The 26,224-nt window shown below is 45.4% G+C and overlaps 1 protein-coding gene across 2 annotated transcripts in view; it reads right to left on the reverse strand.

The window, feature by feature from the left end:
- The window catches only part of TMEM154 (transmembrane protein 154), a 42,453-nt gene extending 24,045 nt beyond the window's left edge, over window positions 1–18,408 (reverse strand). Inside the window, exon 1 of one of the 2 annotated variants that reach the window (XM_015409043.1) lies at window positions 18,338–18,408. In XM_015409043.1, the coding sequence (XP_015264529.1) occupies window positions 18,338–18,401 (64 nt within the window). In that variant the 5' untranslated portion in view covers window positions 18,402–18,408. Of the gene's footprint in view, window positions 1–18,125; window positions 18,167–18,337 lie in introns of those variants that run through there. The other variant, XM_015409044.1, reaches the window with a different exon arrangement.
- Between the last annotated feature and the right edge of the window lie 7,816 nt (window positions 18,409–26,224).

Genomic DNA, 26,224 nt, shown 5'->3' on the forward strand with positions numbered 1-26,224 from the left:
TCCCCCTTCTTCCCACCTCTCCATGCCAGCTCCTGGCTGGGAAGGCAAGGACCATGACCCCTCCTGTCTACACATGCAGGGTTTTTAAAAAGTTGTTGTTTCTTATTTATCTTCTGCTGAAGTACCCAAATAGCATCCATGATAGGGTTGCCAGGTCTTTCCTGGCAGCTGGCGGGGGATGGGGGGGGATTTACAAGGAGAAATAGAAAGGCCTAGGCCTTGTGGTGGCACCACACAGGAAGTGACATCATCATGCCAGCGATGTCCAGGTGACACTCTGGTATTTGGGCAAAAACTCTGGTAAAACTGGCTTCTACCATAGAGTTTTTGCCCAAATACCAGAGTGTCACCTGGATGCTGGTGTGATGACATCACTTCCTGTGCAATGCCAGCAACAAGGCTTAGACCTTCTCTTTTTTCCCAGTAAGTCTCCCCTGCTGGCCAGTTGATCGGCAGCTGGAGGTAGGATCTGCCGCTGGGGGACCCCAGCCTCCACCAGGGGGGGTCTAGCAACCCTAATTCATGACTACTTGGCTGTCTGAGAACTGTTATCATCAATGTCACCACAGCCTGATTGCTTCCTCACTACTCTCCAGATTCTACAATCATTTGTCTGTCATATTTGGGACTAAAATTATTTCTACAAAGACTTGTATTGGGAGTAGGACCATTAAACATATACATAAATAATAATGAGAAGGGGGCAAAGCATGAAGGGCCCAAGGCTGTAAAATTACTTTTTACTATTTAGGATAATTAAGTCCAAAGTAAATTAGGTACAACTCCAAAGGACAATGGTGCAGCTGTAGCTTGGAGTCTAGTAAGAGACTGGCTGGGAGATTTTGTGTTAAACAAATACAAGGTAATGCAGTGAGAAAAACTACCCTGATAAGTCATATGAAGAGTGGTTTCTGAACCGAACTATTCAGGGCATACTTAGATACTGGGGTCATCATGGCAGACAATCCTAAGAAAGAATCAGCATTTGAGATCTAGAAGTTGCTGAAAAGGGGGTGTATGATAGCATCTGACATTGACCTGAGATGGCCTGTCCTTTGTACCACAGCTTTTTTAGAAATATGGAGGAAAAGAAATAATTCAGCAGACAAGCAGGCTTCATCAATCTGATCTTGGGGAAGTGATTACCTACATCTGCCTACTCTCTGATTGCTATAGTGCTGTGCTTGGCACACAGCTGTTCCAGAGCAATCCCCAAGACGACTGTTTGGAGACAAATTTCTGCTTTGTTCCTGTTGCCTTTGCTGGTCAGTGGGCTTAGAAGGGCATAGCTATGTTTAAGATGGCACTGTGAATATGCTGACACCTAAGTAAGGGACTCCTGACAAAAGATTTAAAGTTAGCCTTGTAAAAGAAAATGCCAGATGTCTATGGGCTTAATTACTGTTGTAAACTTAGGCCCCTGCCACACAGCGGGGGAAAGCCGCCCAAAAGCGTGGCTTTTAAAAGCCGCGCCAAAGTTGAAACGGCGCGGCGGGATCCCACGATCAGACGCCGGGGAGAAAACACGGCCCTGACAGGGAGCCTCCCGAACTGCGCATGTCCGAGCATGTGCAGTTCAGTTAGGCGCCAGGGATGCACCGGCGCAAGGACGCGCCGGCGATCAAATGGCCCGGCTTGCCGCGCAGCTTCCCGATGAACCACCAAGGTAGGTGGTTGCAAGTTGAGGCGGATTTTCGCGGGGAAGGGCCAGTTTGGGGACGGAAGCATAGGCGTAATCTTTGTGGGGGCGGCGGGGCTTCAGCCCCCACCGAAATTTTCAGGAAGGTGCTCAGCCTCCCCCGGGAGCCACCCTTGCTCCTAGCACAGCAATGCCTGTAGCCCCCCCCCCCCGGGAAATTGGAAAGTCTACACCCTTGGACGGAAGCACCACGCTTCCCAGATGTTGTGGTGTGATCGCGCCTGTTTGCTCCGCCCCCGAACTGTCCCGCTCCCGGCCCAAATCGCCTAGTGTGAACAGGACCTTAGTTTCCCATTCAAAGGACTCTAAAACATTGCTGAATCTTAGCAGGCTGTTTTTAGGACAGCCTAACATGTTGTACGGCAGAAAATTCATTCTTGTTCAGGAAAGCTAGCAGTGTGTTTCTGTGTGTATTTTAGCAGAAATCCTGAAAAATATAAAAAGAGGCCACAGAGAAAATGCAAGCATTCTATTAGTAATCGTGCATATATTGCCGGTAGCCCTACTGGAAAATGTTTATTTCCTGTTGCATTTTTTGTGTAGTTTTACCATTTGGTTTAGGCCAAAATCAGTTAACTCTTGAAAGCTTTTTTTTTAAAAAAAAACATGTTTGGTTGTATAGACCAATAAAGAGGCCCAAAGAGGTTAGATCATTCTCCCCCAAGTATCATGTTCATAAGGCATTCCAAAAGCTTGATGTGATGCTGGCGAGATGTAAATATTTGTTCCTGCCTTCAAGAGCAGCACATATTTGGGACACTTTATAAATTAATTGCTCCCAAAATAACTTCAGTCTAAACCGTTTCACTCACCCAGTTGTGCTGCCAGACTCCAAGGGAGGGAGGGACATGGGAGATAAAAATAAGCAACAGTTGGCCATAACATGCCAATATTGTGGTTAAAGAGCTCAGAAGTCTGCAGTCCGCATGCCTATGCTGGCATCTTGTCAGGCTTTATTGGACAGTGATGTCATTGTGTTAAATGAGGTCACCCAGAAGTGTGAAAAAGTAACTTCACTATAGACTTTTTTTTTTACTGGAGGGATCACTCTCGTAGGATCTGTTAAGGCCTGTTCTACACCTGCAGCAGAATGAGGTGGAAATGAAGAGGAAGAGGACTGACGTGAGAGAATAGACTCACTGTACCATTTCAGATGGCCAGGGAAGGATTTCATATTTCAAAGACCCCCTCTATTAATAATTCCCTTTATAGGCACAGACCTGCAAAAGGCTAGGCTAGAACCTTTCTTCCTGATGTGCTATATAAGGGCACACCAGGAATGTAAATCCTACACCTTCAGTTTGCAGTTTTATTAGTCTGCTGTAATCAGGTCTACTTAAACTCCCTAATTAGGACTGCCAAGCTCCCTTGGTCCTATTACCTGCTACCACTTGGAGTGGTGGCAGAGGAAAAAAGGGGGGAGGTAAGCAGCCTCAAATATTCACCAGCAGTTGGTACAGGAAGTGAAAGGGGTAGCTCTAGGAATCACTAGAAACTGTATGCTGATTCCTAGAGCTACTCTTGTCACTTCCTGTATAAACTTTTGGTGAGTACACAAGGTTGTCTTTTTTCCTCCCATGATGCTGTGCCCCCACCCCACACACACAACTCTCCTGCCAGTTGCCAAGCACTACCTGGCAATCCTAATACAGTATGAAGCAGCTGAAAAAAGAACTCACAGCCCATTAGAAACAGTCCCAAAAATTCTTTGTTGGCCCTGAAGCAACCAGCTAATCCCATACTGTAAACAACCTAATACACGTACATGTATGTACGTGTAAACAACCTAATACACTGTTTCTAATATCCAAATAAATCCACACATTCAGACCAAATGGCATACTTCACGTTTGTTCCTTGTCTATTAAAAGCAACTCTTTCTTTTACTGAAAGGTCTAGTATGTGGCATAGCTATTGCTTTCCATTTTTGAAGAATTATCCATGTAGCTCAAGATGGGTAGCCATGGTAGACTGTCTGTAGCAGTAGAAAAGAGCAAGAGTCCAGTAGCACCTTAAAGGCTGTGATCATACGGACAATTAGACCCAACATAGGTGTGAATGCCTGGCGGATTTAAAGGACGTGATCAGACAACATCTGGGAAGCTCCCCGCAGTTGTTGGCAACCTGTTCTGCTCCGACACAGGAGCAGAGTTAAAAGACACCAGGGTAAACCCGGTAGTAAATGGGCTGCGATTGTGCATGGACGGACTTTCCCCTGTCTGATTGCTCCAGCGCGCACTCATGGCATTGAGATGGTCTGATCAGCTCATTCCAACTCTGTGCCATTGTTCCCCCCCCCTTCACAGTATGCGCATCATCGCAAACTCCATAGGGAGCCCTCGGTGCAGAGGTGCAATTCATGGTGCATAGGGGAAACGGCACAAAAAATGGCACAAAACTCCCCCAACTCACCCACACTTGCATCTGATCACACACTGACGGACTGCGCCCACAGCTTCAAAGGGAGGTGTGATTGTACAACTGCGGGTCAAATTCCTCTGGAAGAAATAGCCTTGCTTCCCCCACATTTTTTCTGGTGCGTGTGACCACAACCAAAGAGTATTAACATTTTTAGTCTTTAAGGTGCTACTGGACTCTTGCTCTTTTCTATCCATTTAGCAATTATGATTCAGACTTACCCTTTGGCACAGTAGGACTTTCTTCCATCTAATTGTTGTTATTTATTCATCACAAAATATTTTAAAGAAATGGTATTGCTCCTATTACTTGTTGATCATCCATGTCATGTGCTTTGATTGGGTATGGACATAAAAATATATTCAGGTCCTACATACTTAGGGATGGAGCAGAAATATAGCCTGCTGTTGGCAAGTGGTCTGTGAGAACTCTTGCTGGGGTTCAGCTAAGTCACTGAAGGTATGGACAGGGCCGGCTCGAGGTGCTTCTGCGCCCTAGGCAGGCGCAGATGCCAACCTCCCAGTGGGGCCTGAAAACCCTTTTGCTGCCGCCTCCTCCTCCCCCCCAGGGGGGAGGGGGGGAGCTGCGGTGCGGGGCTGGCTCGGGGGTGGGGCTGGGCAGCACGGAGGGGTGGAGCTGCCCGGGCGGAGGCACGGCTAGCTGGCTGGCCAGCCAGGTGGTGATCGGTCGGTCGGGGATCACGCCGCGCCCGGCTGCCATCTGCGGGGAGCCCTCGCGGCAGAGGCGGCAGCGTCTCTGGAGTCCCAGCAGCGCCGGTGTCAGGAGCTCCGGAGCAGTCCGGCCGGCTGGCTGCTGGGGCCATGGAGCTGTGGGCGGGCCGTGGCAGCGGAGGAGGAGGCACACACACATACACGTGCATGCCTCGTCAGGCCCAGGCAGGGGGGCGGGGAGCCTCCCTGCTGTGCGCAACACAGCAGACCCCGGAACACCAGCCGAGGAGGAGGAGGAGAAGGAGGAAGATGGAAGAGGAGCCCCCATGCTCCCCACCCCCCATGGCGCCCTCTGCCTCCTCACCACCTTCCTCCCTTCCCTGCTTCCCTCCCTCGCTGCAGAGAGAGTGAGAGCAAGAGCGAGAGGGGCGGGTAGAAACCCTCGATCCCCGCCGCCTTTCTTTTCTCTCTCTCTCTGGGAGGGGAGGCTCAGATGCCACGGGGCTGGAGGGCACAACCCCCCAGCGCTTCCCGTGTCTGCTCCTCACCAGCCGCCATGGCAGCGGCGATTGCCCAGTTAGGGCAGCGGGGGGAGCTTTTGGGGGGGCGGGGTGCACTTTGGCACCCCTGAGGGCTGGCGCGCCCTAGGTCAGTGCCTAGTTCACCTAGTGGGCAACCTGGCCCTGGGTATGGACATTTATTATTTGTGAGTTCTGCATTCTGTTTCTTAATAGTTTGTTCATAGAAACTCTGAGACTCAATATTACAGCATTCTGTTGGGAAATATATTTATTGCAGTAATACTACATATTCCTATTTGGAAGTCAGTCTTATTTAAATGTTTGACTTCTATGTAAGTTAGGATTAGACTTTAGAAGTGGGAACCCGCAAAGACTTGTCGGAGGCATCACATTTCTCCCTCTCTCACTATTTACTCTTTCCGTTTTGTAAAAGGTCCCATAGCTTCTCCCCTTTTCTTGCTTCCTTCTCTCCTTCCCAGCAAACAGCTAACCCCCCAGCAGCCTCTACTTAGGAAAACTATGTCCCAGTTGTGAAGTGCTGGTCACTGAGCCAGGCCCACTTGCATGATAGGGAGCCCTCAAGGACTTTGGGCTGGTCATCTCATTTCCCCCTGTATCCTCCCTGCAGTATTTCCTCTTTCCATCCTCCAGGCAACCCCCATATACTCTCCCCTTTCTCTGCCTCATTTTATCCTTCTCACCCATTCACTAACTTACCTTTTATCTACCTCCCATCTTCAGCTACATTTATTTACTTCATTTATACCACATCTTTCTCTACATTGGGGAGTCGGCCCAAAGCAACTTCCATTATTCTCCTCTACTCCTTTTTGCTCTCACAACAACCCTGTGAGGTAGGTTAGGTTGGAAGCCCAAAATCACCCAGTAAGCTTCCACAGAAAGATGGGGGTTTAAGCTTGGATTTCCCAGACCCTACTCTGATGCTTTAACCACTACACCATACTGGCTTTCATAGGCTTGCTGCTGTTCAACAGCAGCAAGCGGCTAGGACTAGTTGAACCATGCAAACTGGGTGGTATCAAGACACTGAGTAGTTTCTTCCAGGCCTAGAATGCCAACTTTCTAGTGTTAAAAAGGCTAAACACTTCAAGCTAAGGTGTGTGTTTTAGCATTTAACCGTCAATGGTTTCTTACTTCAGGGGGAAAATTAACAAGAACTGCATACATGAAAAATTTTACTTGCATGTTAATTAAACAGATGTAGACCAATGTACTTGCATGAGCAATAAAACCAGAAACCATAGGGACCTCGCTCCAACATATCAACCAGACACAAACTTTGCTGTTTTCTTGGAAGAAAGCCTAAACAAATCTTTGCATAAGCAAAGGGTCAGGTAAAAAAGATATGATCTTGTCCCAGCATTTTTGTGGGAGTTAACGGGAGAGGCAAAGCAACTAGTAGCTAACACAATAATTAAACTGTTTGTTCTGCATACATAGGTAACAGTTTTCATGACAGGCAATTTCACTGCCCATATTTGGGGGATGAGTGTGGAAACCCTGTTTAACAGAGACTTCCTGAGCCTGTGATCCCCACCCTACCCCTTGTTCTAAAACAATTCTGGAATATCAAGGCAGATGTCTAAAAAAAATGATGATATGCAAAGCAAAAGCAGTATAAGGCTTAACTATCATTCTACATTCAGATACACCAACACAGTGTTTCATTTTCTAAAGGCAACATTTGCTTTCAGCCTCCATTGTTAGTCTTGTTTTCAATTCTGCTTCACATTTCTCTTTAAAGATTTTCTGCTGTCTTCTGACAGACTTTCCTCTCAGTTTTAGATGTATGAAACTCCCAAAGTATTTCCATGTAGCAAGTTAGGACCTGCTTCAGACAATTGACTTGGTAGCCTTACCAACTCTGAATCAACTGAGTCACAGGTATCTCATTGTTGAGAGGTGGAATAGAATGTTTTAAATTGGAAGACTGACAAGATGCAAGAATATACAGAGGGAACGTGGATTATAAAGAATAAGACTGTAAGAGGTTGCAAAACCATAACTGGTATAGGTTTTACTCTGAATTTAAATGGATCTTACAAAATGAAACTCAAAATAAGTTATAAAAATTACTATAAAAGAAAATAAAATGTTAAAATAATTTCACAGTCAAAAGCAGCAGCTGCAGGAGTCTGACTTCACATCTTCTGTGCATGGGATTGTCTGCCTCCAGATAAGAGTCCTTCCAGAATAATACCTGATCTCCTGACTACAATTTTTTTTTTTACATTTTTCTCTCCTAAAGCCTCTAACATGTGAGGCTCTAAACTGTAGCTTACCTCACTTATCACTAACTCTGGCTCTTTCTATTATAGTGGAATCTGTACAACTATTTCCCTGTGTCCTGACCTCCATGGGATCAACTCTTGAAAAGACTTCAATACCACCATAAGAGACACTAATTCTGCAGAGCATAGTAGAAAATGTGCTCACATCATGTGACTCATGTCTTAGGCACACAAATTAGAAAGCCAGGGCAAAACTATGCCACAGTGGTAAAAGGATCCTGGGCATCAGGTACTAGAAACTTTTTTTTAAAAAAGGAAACCTGAAAATTCAGAGAAACTGAGAGATCATGGCATAAAACCATTCTAATATTATTGCACTAGAGCAATCTGACAACTGAAGTTTTAAAAATGACCACTCCCCCTCACCCTCCAGTGGAATAGTGGGCATTAACATTTGGAATGGCACCTAGAGGAGCTGCAACAAGAAATATACAAAGAAAACTGCTATGTGAATGCTCTGTTTCCACTGTGAATTCTTCTGCATTCACAGCAGCAACAAGAGCTATATGGATAATCATCACTTTATAGAAGCAGCCCAAAGTCTTTTCTGTGCTGGCAATGCATAGCAAACCACAAGTTCAGACTCTCTGGCACTTTATACAATAAATAAAATATATACTTGGGCTTAATAGACTTAGTCCAAGATACAAGCATACTTTGAGGATGAAATGTGTTAACAGCTAGAACCAGTTCCATTGCTGAGCATTACGCGTGATGCTATATTTTTACAGATAAATGAATGGCTTTATATTCAGATTCTATGTAGAGTGCAATTAATATGAATGAAGCCTGCTGTTTGGTCCAAGATTTTTTTGTTTTTGTAACTAAACTAAACCATGGTTGGTTTTAATCTGAGGCCTATTACACATAAACAGTTTTCTGAGTAGTCAAGTCCTTGACTTTGGATTCTGTGCCTGTGTTATGCACCGTTCCTTTTTCTCCAGTGTATTTTTTCCTGCAGCTACAACAAAAACCACACACTTTTCTTAATTGAGGCGAGAACGTCACGTGTCATGTGGGTTTAGTGCCCAAAGTGTTTTTTTTTAATTTACACAATCACCCTACCACAGATGCACAGTAATGTCAAATAAGGGCCTTCCATTTAAATCCTCCTGGTTCAGTGTTGCACATGCCTTTTGCTATAATTAGTTGAATGAAAGGAACACAAGGGGGGGGGAACCTCTTGAAATTGACCAGAGTATATTGAAATTAACAAGTGCAGCTGCGAAGCCCCATTTTCCTCATTGCCAAGCATTAAGGGATTCTCTGCTGTGTTATTGGCCACTGGGAAAATGGGAAAGAGTCACATGATCTTATAAAGCACAGTCACAGCAATCCGAAGCAAGCGAGGGGTTTTTTTTGCAAGCTCTGTTGGAGAAAATGGAAAGGAAACACAAAGGAACCCAAGGCAAAGGGGGGGGAGAGACCTCTTGAAACGGACCAGAGTTTGCAACAGACAAGGCAGCAGCAAAGCCTTGTTAAAAGCCTGAAGGATTGGCTACGGGGCCAGAGGACTGGAGGTGTTTCTCTCCTGCTCCCCAGGTATGTCCTAAAATACCCTGGGGCCCCCCCCCCCCCCATCTTTGCAGCAGGAACAGACAATGCAGTATTTTTTTTTAATTACCATCTCACAGATATTATTTCTGGCACAGAGCAATTGCCACCGTCCGGTGATTTATTTCTAAATGTTAAAAAAAGAAGTCCCCACTTTTGAGAAGGGTGCATGTTTCCTCGCCATGATTCTTGTTTGTTGATGGTGTCCGGAGGGGGGGGGGGAGTTTTATCGGTTGATGATTTAAGCACGCAGGAGAAGGGAGAGGATTCCGAGTGTTGCCATTTGCTACTGGTCGGCAAGCATCTGGATGAGCCTGGAGGAGGTGAGGAATGAGGGCAGCTCGCTGCTGGGAGAGAGGAAGAGACCAAAGGCACAGAAAGAAGAGTCCCGGGGAGCCTGGGTCTTGATCATTTCTGAAAAGATGCAAACCCCTCAGAATGCAATCCGAGCAGCAGTGAGGGATAAACATTTTGTAATGTATCATGCTCTGACCGCATGGTCAGCTTGGGCGCCACGCGGTCAAGTGCAAGCGTCGAGCTTTGCTCCGATAAACAAAGGACGACGCGGATCCTAGCCCGCACCAATCAGAGGGCTAGGCTCTGGGCCGAGAGCCTATAAGGACTCTCGGCCACTAGTTGGGACCTATTGGGAAGTGGGGGGGTTCTGGGGGGGTGGATTCATGGGGGATATAAGCCGGCATGCGAGCCGGCTAAACTTGTCTTGTTCTGTGCTAATAAAGTATGCTTAGCTGAAATCACTCGTCCGTCTGCGCACTTTTCACATTTTTTAAATGGATCGTCAGCCCTGGCCCGAAAAGCTCCTTGCCTGGCTTGGCTTTTACAACGAAGGCTCCTCTTGAAGGTTGGGGGGGGGGGGGGGGGGTCAGATGGCCAGGAGGCACAGAGAGCACTGGGCTCACCCGCTGGGGGGATGGGAACAGATGAGAGGTGTCTATTACACTGGCATCCTATCCCTAAATTTTCATGGCAGAACAAAAAACAGAGACCAGCTGAGCTCTGAGCAGGAGCAGGAGAGAGAGCTGTGAGAGAGGTGAGTGGGTTTCTTTTACTTGCTTTCAGCTGAGAGAGTTCAGCTAAGGATATTTTGTGGGAAAACTGTGTTTAGCAGTGTGTGGAAGCACTTAGAGTTCTTGCAGAGTCCTGGCTGATTGAGTGTGGGAGAGGAACGGGCATTGTTTGACTGGGATTGCCTGTAATTGAGAGGAAGTGGAAGGGGCATTGTTTTGCCTGTGATTGAGTGCCTGGGTGAATTTGAATTTGAATAGCTGCTGCCTGACCTCTGCTGGGGGAGGCCTCTATTTAAGGAAACACCTTGGCAGAGGCACGAGCCTCTGGCACGAGCCGAAGGGTGAGCTAAAGGGCTCTTTGCCTGTGGCTCTTAGCCTAGGGACTCTTAGACTAGGGGCGCTGTAAGAAGCCCAAAAAGAGCCAGAAAGACAAGGCCCTAGGCTCTTTGTCTTTCCCGTAAAATAATTTGACTTGATAACAAAACCCACATAAATACCAAGGGTTTAAAAGGGGGATTATATTTATTTATTTTAAAAGAATTATGAAGCCAGAATGCCAGCAGGGGGTTGGGGGCTATCCAGTGTTTTGCACGGAGTGTCACATGTATGACTATCTGCCCACTGGGCAGAAGTCTTGGGTGTGTCCTCGGTGCAAGGAGCTCCTGGTTCTCAGGGAACGTGTGTGCTCCCTTGAGGCCAAGGTGGCTGACCTGGAGAAGCAGAGACAGTCAGCTAGGCACACAGAAAAGACTCTCGGGGACTTGTTAGCTTCGTCCCACTCTGGATCTGGCAGCCCCGCTGCTGTCAGGGAGCATGAGGGTCTAGGGGAAACAGGGCACCATGCTGAGGATAAGGGGAATGTGCCCTCAGAAGGGACCTCTTCCCCAGCTGGTGAGCGGCTCTCCTTTTGCACCAAGGAACCATCCCTGAGCAGGGTGGGAGGGGGGCTCTTGGTAGTGGGTGATTCGATCCTTAGGCAGGTAGACAGCTGGGTGGCGAACCCGCGTACTGACCGTATGGTGACTTGCCTGCCTGGTGCGAAGGTAGCGGACATTACGCGTGTTTTAGATAGGCTGGTAGATAGTGCTGGGGAGGAGCCAGTGGTCGTGGTGCATGTCGGCACCAACGATGTGGGGAAATGCAGTCGTGAGGTCCTGGAGGAGAAATTTAGGCTGCTGGGCAGGAAACTTAGGTCCAGGACCTCCAAGGTAGCCTTCTCAGAAGTGTTACCTGTTCCACGCGCAGGGCCGGAGAGACAGGCAGAGATCAGGAGTCTCAATGCGTGGATGAGACGATGGTGTAGGGGGGAAGGGTTCAGGTTTGTTAGGCACTGGGATACTTTTTGGAACAAGAGGGAGCTGTACAGGCGAGACGGTCTCCACTTGTCCCGAGAAGGAACCAGGCTGCTGGCACTTAAAATCAAAAAGGTGGCAGAGCAGCTTTTAAACTGAATATTGGGGGAAAGCCGACAGGAGATGAAAAGTCTCTGGTTCGGGTTGGCTCATCTGAGAGAGGTGAGGGGGTACCGGTTGCTTTTCTACAGGGAGGTGGATTGAAATTGTCCACAGAGGCCATGGCTGGTGACATGGACTGCCGGACAACGACTCGAGATAGCAAGAGGAAGGATGCAGGCTTAACTTGTAAGGGAAATTACAGCTGTTTCTATACAAATGCTAGAAGTGTCCGAGGTAAAATCGGGGAGTTGGAGTGCTTGGTGTCGGAGGGAAAAATAGACATTGTGGGTATTTCTGAAACTTGGTGGGATGAGGAAAATCAGTGGGACACAGTGATTCCCGGTTATATATTATATCGGAAGGATAGGGGGGGAAGGGTTGGAGGTGGGGTAGCTCTGTATGTCAGAGAGGGTATAAAGTCTAGAAAGATTGAGAGGCTAAGTGAATTGGATTCGCTTCTGGAAGTTCTATGGGTTGAAATAGGGGGGCCAAAAGGAAACTTAACACTGGGAGTTTGTTATCGCCCACCAGATCAAAAGATAGAGGAGGATTATAAAATGATGAATGCCTTAAAGATAGCAACTAGACAAAAACACTGTGTAATAATAGGTGATTTTAACTACCCACACATTGATTGGGTCAATATGTGTTCTAGTCGGGAAAAAGAGATTGAGTTTCTAGACACTCTAAATGACTGTGCTATGGAGCAGATGGTCACGGAACCTACCAGGGGAGAGGCGATCCTTGATTTGGTCCTAAGTAACACTCAAGACCTGGTGAGAGATGTAAAAGTGATTGCACCGCTTGGAAACAGTGATCATAATGTTGTTGAGTTCATCATTTGTACAAATAGAGAATTGGCCAAAAAGACTCACACAACCATTTTTAACTTTAAAAGGGGTAATTTCTCTGATATGAGGGGACACGTGGGGAGGAAACTGAAAGGAAAAGTAGAAAGGGTCAAAACAATTGGGGAAGCTTGGGATCTATTTAAAACTACGATCCTAGAAGCTCAAAAAATATATATTCCGCAGGTTAGGAAAGGCACAAACAGGTATAGGAAAAAGCCTGCATGGTTAACAAACAGAGTAATGGAGGCTGTAAAAAGTAAAAAGAATTCCTTTAAGCAGTGGAAAGCTAGTCACAGTGAGGCTGATAAAACGGAACACAGGCTATGGCAAATAAAATGCAAGTCTGAGGTCAGGCAGGCAAAAAGGGAATATGAGGAGCATATAGCAAAAAACGTAAAAACCAACAATAAAACTTTCTTCAAATACATTAGAAACAGGAAACCAGCCAGGGAGGCAGTGGGGCCCTTGGACGACCAAGGGGTAAAAGGAGTATTGAAGGATGATAGGGAAATGGCTGAGAAGCTAAATGCATTTTTTGCCTCCGTCTTCACTGTGGAAGATGAGAAGTGCTTGCCCACTCCAGAACCACTGATTTCAGGAGGGGTGTTGGAAGACCTGAGTCAGATTGAGGTGATGAGAGAGGAGGTCCTAAAACTGATAGACAACTTAAAAACTGAAAAATCACCAGGCCCAGATGGCATACATCCGAGAGTTCTGAAAGAACTCAAATGTGAACTTGTAGATCTCCTGACAAAGATATGTAATCTTTCCTTAAAATCTGCCTCCATTCCTGAGGATTGGAAGGTAGCTAATGTCACTCCCATCTTTAAAAAGGGTTCCAGAGGAGATCCGGGAAATTACAGGCCAGTCAGTCTGACGTCGATACCGGGTAAATTGGTGGAAACCATTATTAAGGAAAGAATTAGTAGGCACATAGATGAACAAAACCTATTGAGGCAGACTCAGCACGGTTTCTGTAAGGGAAGATCTTGTCTCACTAACCTGTTAGTGTTCTTTGAGGGGGTGAACAAACATGTGGACAAGGGGGATCCAATAGATATTATTTACCTTGACTTCCAGAAAGCTTTTGATAAAGTTCCTCATCAAAGGCTCCTAAGTAAGCTCAAAAATCATGGGATAGAAGGACAAGTCCTTTTATGGATCAAAAACTGGCTAGTTCATAGAAAACAGAGAGTGAGTGTAGGTGGGCAATTTTCTCAGTGGAGGGTGGTAAGCAGTGGGGTACCGCAGGGATCAGTACTTGGTCCACTGCTTTTTAACTTGTTCATTAATGATTTGGAGATGGGAGTAAGCAGTGAAGTGGCTAAATTTGCGGATGATACAAAGTTGTTCAGGGTGGTGAAAACCAGTGAGGATTGTGAGGCACTCCAAGGGGATCTGTCAAGGATGGGCGAGTGGGCGTCAACATGGCAAATGGGGTTCAATGTGGCCAAGTGCAAGGTGATGCACATTGGAGCCAAAAATCCTAAATATAAATACACATTGATGGGGTCTGAACTGGCAGAGACTGAGCAAGAGAGAGATCTTGGAGTTGTAGTGGATAACTCACTGAAAATGTCGAGACAGTGTGTGACTGCAATAAAGAAGGCCAATGCTATGCTGGGGATTATTAGGAAGGGTATTGAAAACAGATCAGCCAATATAATAAGGCCCCTATATAAATCAATGGTGAGACCTCATTTGGAATACTGTGTGCAGTTCTGGGCACCACACCTTAAAAAGGATATTATAGCTTTGGAAAAAGTGCAGAAAAGGGCAACTCGAATGATAAAAGGGTTGGAACACTTTCCCTATGAGGAAAGGTTAAAGTGCTTAGGGCTCTTTAGCTTGGAGAAAAGACGACTGAGGGGTGACATGATCGAGGTTTATAAGATTATGCATGGGAAAGAGCAGGTAAAGAAAGAGGTACTTTTCTCCCTTTCTCACAATACAAGAACTCGTGGGCACTCCATGAAACTGCAGAGCGGTCGGGTTAGAACGGATAAAAGGAAGTACTTCTTCACCCAAAGAGTGATTAACACATGGAATTCACTGCCACAGGAAGTGGTGGGTGCTACAAGCATGGACGGCTTCAAAAGGGAATTAGATAAGCATATGGAGCAGAGGTCCATCAGTGGCTATTAGCCACAAGGTATAGCTAGGGGCTCTGGGGCAAGTGATGCTGTCTTCTTGGTGCTTGGGGGGGGTCAACAGTGGGAGGGCTTCTAATGTCCTGGCCCCACTGCTGGACCTCCTGATGGCACTGGTATTTCTGGCCACTGTGTGACACAGAGTGTTGGACTGGATGGGCCTTTGGCCTGATCCAACATTGGCGTCTCTTATGTTCTTATGTTCTTAAATGGGTACTAAAGATTTAAACTCTTGATTTAGCGTTCAAACATTAGTCTCCTGTGGCCATTTTTTTTAAAAAAGAATGGTGGTTGTACAGCAATGAAGGAGGTGGGATGGCAGAAGGTGGGTGAGTGGGTGGAATGACTTTGATGTGGGTGGAAAAGTAGGCATCAAGGGGGAGCAAAGGGGAGGGAGGAAATTCAATTAAATTGTTGTGCTCTAAAAATCGTTTCAACTTGGAATCGAACTTTTAAAAAAGTCACCACAATAGTGCTCTCAGAAAACAAATGCAAAAACAAAAACAAAAACAACAACCCTGAAGTTCATGGATGCTGAAAGTGACCGAAAACACAAGTGCATAGGCCTTAGTTGCAGTAGGCCTTCGTAAGCTGTGAATGATCCTAAACTTCTTAAAATGTTAAGCTGTGATCCTAAACTAAGCTTTGCACTTGGAAGTAAGCCCCAATGAATTTGGCAGGATCTTCTTCTGAAACAAAGCTCATAGGATTGGGATGCATATATATTTTTAAGCAGAAGACAGAACATTCTTAGTAGGAGGCATTTTAAGAGCTTTTAGGTCTGAAGAGTCGGGTGTCTTCAATTCAATCTTGATTGATAATCTTGATTGTTTGGTTTTTGCTGTTGCTATTTAATAGGTTTCTCGGCCTTTGGCTAAGACCAAGTGTAGTGTGCGTGTACTATGGTATTTTTAAATTGTTTTGATAGGAATAGTATTCATAAGCTGCCATCACTGAAAGAGCAGGGTGCAAATATTTTTTAAAATAATTTTTCAGAGATCACCTAAATACTGTCATTCTCCCAGTCATCCCAGTTCAGCTATGCAACACTTCAGTCCAAACTGCCGTCAAGAGACCAGCATGGGTCTTCCCTTTGTGTGGCTCTTTCAAAGTGAGATAGTTGCTCTTCTCTCAGTTTTTAAAAGTTGTTTCTGTGTAAAAAGCTTGTTTGTTTTGCCCAGAAGATGAAGCTTGCATCAAGGTCAAAGTTACTTATATTTCAAAATTCAGTGGTCAAGTTTTTCTTCTTTGGAAATTGCCTAACCAAGGTTGCGGTCACACGGAGCATTAGCTACGCTACAAAGACGGAAGATAGGCGGATTTTCTGGGCGCGATCAAACCGCAACATCTAGGAAGCATAGAGCTCCCATGGTGAACCCGAGGCTTCCCGCCGAAGATGCGCCGTAAAAAACTAGTACCTCCGAGGTACTAGTTTCCGGAAACCGCGGGGCAAGGGCGGGCGTCTGATCACGTTTCTGGTGGTAGCTCGTGGCATCCAGCGCCCGCCCATGTCCCGTTGCAAAAAGGTTCCCCCCCCCAAGTCTCCACGGGATGTGCACAAGCACCCAACGGTGCATGCGCATACTTCAGTTACAAAAAACCCACAACCCCGCCGCACTGCTTCTTTGCCGCACCGCTTCTTTGCCGAGCCGCAGGATTGACGTATGATCGGCACCTCCCCCGAACCACGGGACGTCGGCTGGATGTTTGATCCAGCGGCCGCATGGTAGTTTGCTCCGGGGCAAACAGCCACACCTCCCCCCCCCCGCGATATCTGGCCCGTGTGGCCGGGGCCCAAGAACCCCTTTTTATAACTCCATTCACCTCTAGAATGTCTTGTGAAACAACTTCCTTCTTTTGGAAGATTTGAAAGCTTAAGTTGTATATTTTGCTTGAAAATGGTGGTAACAATGCACCTAGATTGTTGATCTCAGTCCCATAGCCACAGGGGTGTGCACCCAGCCAAATTAGCCCTGCCTCCTCACTGCCAGTCCTTCCTGGTCCCACCTCTCCCCTCCCTCCCAAACCCACATGAGCTGCCACATCTCTTTTTCACAGCCTCAGGGTCTGGTTGCCTGGTGAAGAAAGAGGCCCAGAGGCTCATACCCAGGATGGGGGGCGGGGGGGGGGGGGACTGGGGTTGTGAGCCTCCAGTCCTCATCTGGCAGGAGGGAATCTGATCTCAGGGAGTGAGAAGAAAGGTGGCAGAAGGCCACAGTGGCTGTGGAAGACCACAAGCCCCCACTGGGCAGGCCAGCCACCTCCACCTCCGCTGGTGGGCTGGCGCCGGTGCCAGTGTTGGTGGGGTGGGCCATTCTCTGCTGAGGTAACCTGTAAACATGTGCTGACTATCACTCTGTTTCCTGATTATTCAATGCATCCAACCCACTACACAACATTAATGTTCCAAAGCCTTTTGTGGAGACTTAATGTGATAGATTATGGTTTAAACGCCATTCTCCTGCAGCAGTTCTTCTTCTTGTGATGCTCTGGAGCTTGCCGGATTTTCTCTTCCTAGCCCATCTCAGTTTTCATTAGGAGATTCTTATCACCTAATTACATTATTTCAATCTGCAGCCTTGTTTCACCATGATTCTACCAATATTTACATTGTGCTCGTCCATGGAATCTCCATGATGGCTTGTTAAATTACAGGTCCCATTTTAACATGTCAGGTACTCAGTCTGAATGGCACCAGATGCTTTTACATGACCACAAATGCTCCATCCTTCCAAGCACAAGCAAACATACTTTATTATTAAGGGATGGCTTGTCTGATTTAATGCCATGAAAAGCATAATGATGTCTGGATTAGGAATCCTTTTTAGAGACTGTTGATAGCACAACCCTTTGTGGTGGGGACTTTTTGCAAACATCATGAAAACCAGAGATCAAAGAAATTAAGAAAACAAACTTCCCTCCTCATTCAGGGACAAAGTTGCTGGATTGAATTGCAACATTTAAGTGAGTCCATGAGAAGACAATGGTTTTATAAGTAAAAGCAAGTAATGAATAACTGCCAGCCTCTCTCTGCATCCTAAATATATGAAAATAAAATTAGGAACTTCCCCACTGTTTCATATGATGGGATCATATCAAAACACATTTTCTGTTGGCCTCTGCAAAAAATTTGGATGGCATTACATTTTTAATAGTGAGGATATCTATTTATTGGAGCTTAATAAATTAATCTTTGTGGTCATCTAATTATTCACTTCCAGTTTTCACAGATCGTTAGGATGCCTGCTTTTTAATTTGCCCATGAAATATGAAGGTTACAGTCTGATCCATGCATTTTCACTCAGAGGCAAATCCCACTAAGTTCAATGGAATTTAGTCCTAAGTAATTGTCTCTAAGACTGCAGCCATAGAAAAAAAGGTCTCCAACACTCCAAACTTATCAAATGACTTTAAAATCACAAGCACTGGGACAAAAGCAAAAGCTCTGAACACATTTCTGTACACACCTTGAGTCTGCAGCTTAAACCGGAGATCCATGAAAAGGAAAGCCAGCAAACAGTTGGAAAGCAAAGCTGAAAGAAACACGTCAAAGTTTGCACAAACTGCCTTTACAGGGACCAGATTTTCTGGGTGCAACACTTCAAAACAGTTCCTTTGCCTCAAGCATAAAATGTGTCTGTGTAGTTCCTCTTAACGCAAAAGGCATGTTACTACTTACCATAGCAGGCAAGTCTTTCACTGAGCAACAGTAACAAAGACAACATGAAGTTGCGTTCCTGCATGTTAGCTTCTCTGTGAGCAGGTATGAGACTGCTGTCATTCTTTCTCAGCTTTACAGTACATGTACATTTCCTGTTTCCTGCATTTGTGGTGGATGTGTAAGATGCCTTAAGGAGATGCATGATTGCTTTTAGGAAGTGATGTAATTCAGTTTGGGCCTGTCAAATGAGCAACGTTTGTGAAAGATTGCTTTTAAGGCACTGATTCTACTGATACACCAGTGAAATTTGTCTGGGAGATTCTTGAAATCCTCCTCTATTTTTCAAGATTGACCATCTCTTTCCCACCATACCATCACACCCAAATACCACTGCCTATCAAAAAATAAAAGAGATTTTCTTACTGCAGCAGAAGTATCATGGACCGGTTTAAATGTAACTCACCAGTGAGAAGCACTTCCAAGAACACACGAGGGATCCATTGTACTTGCTAGTTATAGCTCTTCATGCCACATCAAATCTGTGCTGGAAAGTTGCCCAACCTTCAGACGCTTTGGGGGTTTTCTTCAGTCACATAAACTGCTTCCATAATTTAATAACACGTAGCTTTTGCATCACACCTCTGAGTGTTCAATGGCCTTCAAAAATAATATCTCACTCATTCTCATAACAATTCTAGAAGAGGTAGATGAATATTATTACTCCCATATTGCAGAGGGAAGCAAGAATGACACTAGGGAGGGGCACAAACCAGCTGATGAACTAAAGTTCGTCATGGATTTTGGTCAGTTCATGGTTTGCGAAGTGATGTTTGTCAACTGAAGAAACACCACGAACTTCCATGAATTTTGGTGCACTTCATAGAAGTTTGTGAAGAGCACGAAAAACAGTTTTGCTCTTCATGAAAAACAGCTGAGCTTAGCTGTTTGGTTTAAATAGCCCAGAACCATTTAAACCTTGCTTTCTGCTCCTCATGAAAAGATGCCTGGAGCAGAAAGCAGGGTTTAAATGGTTCAGAGCAATCAGTTGTGTTCATAGACAGACACTGATGGCACACATAGGTCGAATCTACATTTGTCTTTCCCACCGGTGTCCCATCCTTCTGACTCCATCTTCAAAAAAACTGTCTACATTTGCTTTCGTTTTGAAATGTCAACTCCACGAGTATACTTTTGCATGTCTGCATATGTTTATCGCCCTCTTGTGGTGGCTCCATTGTAATTACGCCTCCGCACTGCTTTAAATGAATCTTCTCCAAACAACATTCAAACAAGCATAGAGAAAGACGGCGTCACAGAAGCACGAAACTAATTTAAAAATGCAAATGCAGATTCGACCACAGACACTAAGTAGCAAGTCATGACTCAAAAATCTCAGACTTAATTTTTTTTCTTTTTACTATGTGCCTTTTAGAACTAGGAGATGGTGGTAGCAGATAAGTGGTAAGGGGTGGCTACTGCAAAAAAGCCATCTACTCATAGAGTAAAATTAACATAGATGTGCCCAAACAGCTCACCAAATGATCATCTCCCTGCTTGCAATTGGCAAAGATGGTGTAAATTGAAGTAATGTGTGTTTGAGTGTAAGTAAAAGCAAGCACACACAGAACTGCAGTTTCATTTAAATATTTAAAATATTTATAGGCTTGCTTTTCTGCTAAGCATCTTTGGACCCTTGGTGGTTGCTAAAAGTGCCTTTTTTAGTTACATATAGTTCAGAAAATAGCACCCTATCTGGATTCTGACAATTTAGCCATACACCTGTAACCTCCAGACTGAACTACTGTAACATGATCTGTGTGGGGTTGACCTTATAAATCCATGTTAGACTTGAAGAAATTGTGCTTGGGTCTGTGAAAAAAGAAAGGGGGAAGTGAAAGAGAACTGCCATGATCACTAGGTACCTCCCTATACATCAAGATGAACTTTCTCAGACAAAAATTTGTCTTCCAGCAGATGGCTACCTTTTGCCTGTGGAAATTCATAAAGTTAATTGACAACCTTCCTATAATTACATTTATTCCCTTTTCTATTTTTACCACATTGACCAAAGGAAAACACAAATCTGCTTTTAGAGGTAACTTCTCATTTCTGAGAAACAAGTTCATGATATAGAAGTGAACACTATGTGTGACCCATTCATGCCCTGCATTTGCATGCATATATACAAGTATGGAAATCAACTCCAAGAACCATCCTACGTTCAGAAATACTAACACAAAAAACATTACTCTTCAGACGTCACACATAGCCAGGGTTATCAGAGCATGAAGCACAAAATACACAATGTGGGTATTGCACGCCCCCCAAACCTGAATCAAAACGTGTTGGCTGGCAAAGAGCCAGGGAGTGCAGGCTGAACAAGCTTGTTTGCTGATTGGTAGAAACCCAGGAGGCGGCTAATCTTTCTTGGCTAGGCTGCTGCAGCGATTAATCTTTCTTAAACCATTGCCACTTTTATAGGTCATCACTTACAGTTTCTCAGCTATTATCTCTGAGAAATAGGTCAATGATTCATTTACTGGCCAGCTTGTTAATGGATTTACAATGCTAGTATTAATCTGCTAGCTAACAATTGAGCCAGTTGTTTGTTTATTAGTAGCTGTGTATATCAGGGGGCTTTATTTGACAGTCAGAAAACCAAGCTAGAGGGAACGAAGAGTGACAAAAAAGTGCTAAAGAAGAGGTGACAAATGGCTTAATTTTAACCATGGCAATCAGAATTAAGTTTAATTCCAAGTAAGCATTATTAGTTTGCTGTCAAAATGGCTTAGTAGTCTAATCTCTTTACAGCATGCCGCTAGATGTATTTATTTAGTACATTTTTATCTTGCCCTACCTCAAAAGAGCACAAGGTGGCATACATCAGTCCTCCCTCCTCTATTTTACTCTCACAACCATCTTGTGAGGTAGGTGAGGTGGGGATTTGAACCTGGTTCTCACAGATCCTAATGCAACACTTTAACCACTGCACCAAACTGATACTCTGACTATGAAGGAATTTGGTCATGACTTATTTTGTGCCTGCTTGAACCAGATCCCATCTTCAGCACCTGCTCTCTATGCTAGGCTCATCCTTGGAACAGATAGATACTAAAAAAAAATGTTCTGAATATATGCAAAATGCCTTCCACTAACTACTCATTCATTAACCTCAGCTGCTCCATGGAACAGGGTTTTGAGAACAAGGTTTTTTGAAATTAAGCCACTGAACCAGGTGGAGGCAACCAGATTCCTGGCTCACTAATTTTCAGAGATATGCACAGACATTTCCTGTTGGTTTCCCTCCCCTTTAGTGGAGGGTGTTTAAAATTATTATTCTTTTCTCCTTTATTATAGCTGTTACACCTGTTCATTCCCCCCCCCCTTTTTGTTATTCATTGGTTTTAACAGAAAACACATTTCTGGCTGCAATGAGTGGCAGAAAGAAGAAACAGCAGGCATATAAATGCCTATCAAAACATTCTCTTCACTGGATACAACTGCAGACTCATCTTGGCTGAATCTGCATCTGCTGTGTAAAGCAGTCTCGGTCTGTTGTGGCGCCAATGTACATTGTTACCCTTTCCCTCCCATTCTGGCTTGAGATAAAAGCTTGCTGTCTGCATCAGACCTCACCATGGCAACCGTGGGGGCATGCGGGAGGGAGAGCGCATGAGAGAGGGGGATATCTATGTATCTTACTGCTATGCCATTAAAGGTATTTGAGGGGGGGGGTGGAGTTGTCGCCTGGGGTGCCAGCAGCGCACTGCGCTGTGCAGAGGAAATGGCACATGTGACCCCCCCCTCCGCAGAAAGTAAAGAGGGGTGACCTGGCAAAGGGGAAGCAGAGGGGGGCTGGAAACTGAATGAGCTGGGTAAAAACAACAAAACACCCAGTGGTTGCCGGGCAGAGCATTCTGGGGATTGGCCCAGGAAATAACATGGTTCAAGGTGGGCATGCTTCTAACTCACCAGCAAAGAAACATGATTGGAGAAAAACTGGGGCAGGGGAGGATTTGGCTCCAACTGTCTGCTTATCGTGCACAGCGGCTCAGGGGCAGGGAGAAGCAAACATTCTACCTTGTGAGCTACTGGCATTAAAGTTGTGAGCGAGCAATTTGGCTACTGCACCAATTAGTTTGCTCTTCAGCCATCCTTCCTGAGTTAAGACAAAAATGTGTGAGCCGGAGGCTAAAAAACTGTGAGCTAGCTCACACTAACTCAGCTTAGAGGGAACACTGACCGCCAGCACAGCGGCAGGAAAGACCAATGCAGATTGGACCCTTGTTGGAAGATGACTTTCATACTTCTCTGTTTCCTTCTGACTCTCTTAACATTCTTGCCTCATGCAGACATGAAAAGGAGACAGCAAAGTGCCAGAATAAAAGCCATTTCCAGAGACTACTGTCATGAAACAGAAAATATTAGCTATAAACAATTGTTTCATATTATATATGTATTGATATTCTTAGAGTCATTAATCTGTTTCAGACCCTCATTTTGAAGTTGATCTTTAAAAAGCCTTTCTCCTTTGTTTGTCATAACACTGTCTTTTAAGATGAGAAATTTTCTTTAATGGTTTGTGTGGTGTATCAGGTTGGGCAGAGACATAGGGAATGTGATATCCGCTGTGCTGCTACATAACTTCTTGAGGAGACCTGGAAGTGATATAGGGTAGCTCTAGGAACAGAGTTTCCAGTGGTTACCATAGAGTTTCCAGCGATTCCTAGAGCTTACCCCACATCACCACTGGGTTTCCTCAGAAGTGACAGTGATGCAACTAATGTTGCCATTTGTTAAAATTAAAACTAGGGCTACCAGCAGGAGGCCTCCTGCTATAATGGAAGGCCTGGCAACCCTGGTAGTGCAATGTACCCCTCATCTTACCTTACTAGGAAGGTATAGAACTCAACCTCTTAGTAAGAGCAGTTTCACTTTTGCGTTACATTCCTTTGATACATTTTTGTGTTTATGATAACATTATCATTTGGTTATGTACTTCTGAGTGGCCTTCTCTTCATGATACCTAATACTGAAGAGGAGGGCTTTTGAAGCACCCAGAGGCTCCTTGAGGATTAAAGCACAAGTTACAGGAGCTTGGTGTAAGTAATTGCCCTGGGCTATATGGAAGTCACTTCAGAGCCTTTCCAGTCAGTGGAGCAATCTTGTTAGAGATGACTAGCCCAGGGCATATTGAAGAATGTAACCCTGGATGCCCCAGCAAGGGAGGAGGACTAGATTGGAGTTTTACTTAGCAGACTTAGACAGGAAGTGTGCTGTCTGTGGAGCAGATATCTTTGACATAGCCCAGGCTCTCCCAACAGCAGCTCAGCTTGCTTACACTCCTTATGGGGGAATCATGATTTACCTTACTAGAGCATCTTTCACAACAGCCCTGTGAGACAGACCATTGTAATGCCTTCCACAAGTGTAACCTGGACCTAGCAGGAAGCCTTTCGACATATGTTGCAGAATTATGGTACCTGGTACAACACTGCAATTTCCCAAAGCTGGAGGAGATGGTTTTTCTGTGGCTTGCATGATGAAGCTTGGCAGAAATGCCTATTTATAAGAAAGAAAAGGGGAAAAAAACCCAGTTCACTTCCCAAAATGCACAGGAAGCAGTGCTGGCTGCTGAGGAAAAATCAGTGAACACCTTTGAAACATGCTCGGCAAGGAGTCTACGTTGCTGTGAGGCTTTGTTGTTGTTCAGTCGCACAGTTGACTCTTCGCAACCCCATGGACCACATCATGCCAGGCCCTCCTGTCTTGCTGTGAGGTTAACCGACCAGAAATCCTGATCTGCAACCACTAAATAGTCTTAGAATCCAGCCCCCCCCCGCAATCAGATCAGTTGCTATAGGGAACATAAGACAGTGCCTCTCATGCAGTGTGAAGGACGGCATGAACAATGGGCCTATCCTTTTAGAAATGTATAGTGTTGATCTAGTAACTGGGTTGAAACTCCTTGAGCAAGTATGTCAGGCCGAAGAGAGACAAGCCACTCCCTGGAGTACGGCACAAAAGAATGCAACTGTTGTGCCATAAAGCGGTTTCACTGCATGCTCTGTATGTGCCTTAATATGATACTGCAGTGGATATCGTTAACTGTATTTAACCATGAGTGCAGTTATTCGGATATTTGGTTAATACAGAAGAGTTTGCCCAGTCATAGAAGCATGGTATCGCACGAAGTAAATAAGTATATCGCAAAAGTAAAACTTACATTTATTCATGTAGATTCTGTTCACATTTGGGTTGCGTTTGAAAAGAGAGAAAGAAGTCTAATCTAAACAATCTAATTGTTTAGAAAAGAGGCAGCTGGGGGGTGGGGACATGATAGAGGTTTATAAAATTATGCATGGGGTGGAGAGAGTTGACAAAGAGATTTTTTTTCTCCCTCTCCCAAATACTATAACTCGAGAACATCCAATGAAGCTGATGGGCAGTTGATTCAAGATGGACAGAAGGAAATGCTTATTTACGCAGAGAGTGATTAAAATGTAGAATTTGCTGCCAGATGATGTATTGATGGACACAGGAATAGACAGCTTTAAAAGGGGATTAGATAAATTTATGGAGGATAGGTCTATCAGTGGCTACTAGCCATGATGGGAGCAGTGGCGCAGGCAGTAAGGGAAGCCTGCTTTAAAACCTGGGCGAGCAGCTTCGGCTGTTCGAATCCCCACCGCGGCCAGGGTGAGCTCCTGGCCCTATGTCCCAGCTCACGTCCACCCAGCGGTTCGAAAGCCCGTTAAAGGGCGAGTAGATAAAATGGGGACCTGCTACTAGAGCAGGGGGGCACCCACCTCCAGTGTAGCGGCGACGGTGGACAAGCGGAGAATGGAAGAACGATGCGGCGGCGGCGGAGGAAAGAATGGCAGCTGGGGAGGCGACGGGCAGGAACGGAGACCGAACGAACGAGGCGTGGAAGCAGAGCGATGCGGCAGGCCGGAGCCTGACTTGGACAGAGGCCGCTGCGGAGCATGCGCAGAAGCGCGAAGTGGTCCGGGCCTAGAGAGTTACATCTGCCGGAAAGGACGGAAGTGCAAAGACCAGCGCCGAAAGAAGGGCCGCCGCCGGGACTGTCCCCTCGCAAAAGAAAGATCTGCTACAGAAGAAAGGGTGCCTGGTAAGGCTTCTCACCTCCCTACGTACATGTGGCCCAAGATTAGGACTGTGTTAATTAATTAGAATTGTAAGCCGCTCAGAGCCCCTGGGGGGGGGGGGAGCGGGATAGGAAATCGAAATAAATAAATAAATAAATGATGACTGAGGGGAACCTCAATGTTCAAATGGTGGTCATCCTCTGAATTCCAGTGCCAGGAGGCAACATCAGGGGAAGGCCTTGACCTCTGTGCCCTGTTGTTGACCTTCCAGAGAAACTGGTTGGCCACTGTGTGAGACAGGACGCTAGACTAGATGGACGACTGGTCTGATCCAGCAGGGCTCTTCTAAAGAATAGTTCCCCTATCATGTGGCCAGATAATCCAGCACCATGTATATGGAAGTATGAGGGAATTGTTCCTACAGAAGAGACCTGTGTGACTCCATGAAGAGTCATGCAGAGAATGGGGGAGAACAAAGAACACAAACACAGAGAGATGAGAGGTCAGAAGGCAGCTCCAAGGTTAAGACAAAAAGAGAAATATTCTATTCATGAAAATAGCACTTATAGACAGAGTGATGTAGCACCCCCCAATGTCCCAGCATGCTGAGTTGCTCACTCCAACAGCAGTATCTTTCCTCTATAGAAATTGAACACAGCAGTTCATTCTATGCATTGTGGAAGTCTGTTTTGGATCAGGATTCTCCATTGGGGTATGAGTTCGTTATAAACTGAGCCAAATAACTGAAAAATGCCTTATGGTATTTTTCGGGTATTTCCTAAGATGAATACAGATT

This window comes from Gekko japonicus, unplaced genomic scaffold (assembly GCF_001447785.1).
Source record: "Gekko japonicus isolate JY-2015 unplaced genomic scaffold, Gekko_japonicus_V1.1 scaffold24, whole genome shotgun sequence".
NCBI lineage: Eukaryota > Metazoa > Chordata > Lepidosauria > Squamata > Gekkonidae > Gekko > Gekko japonicus.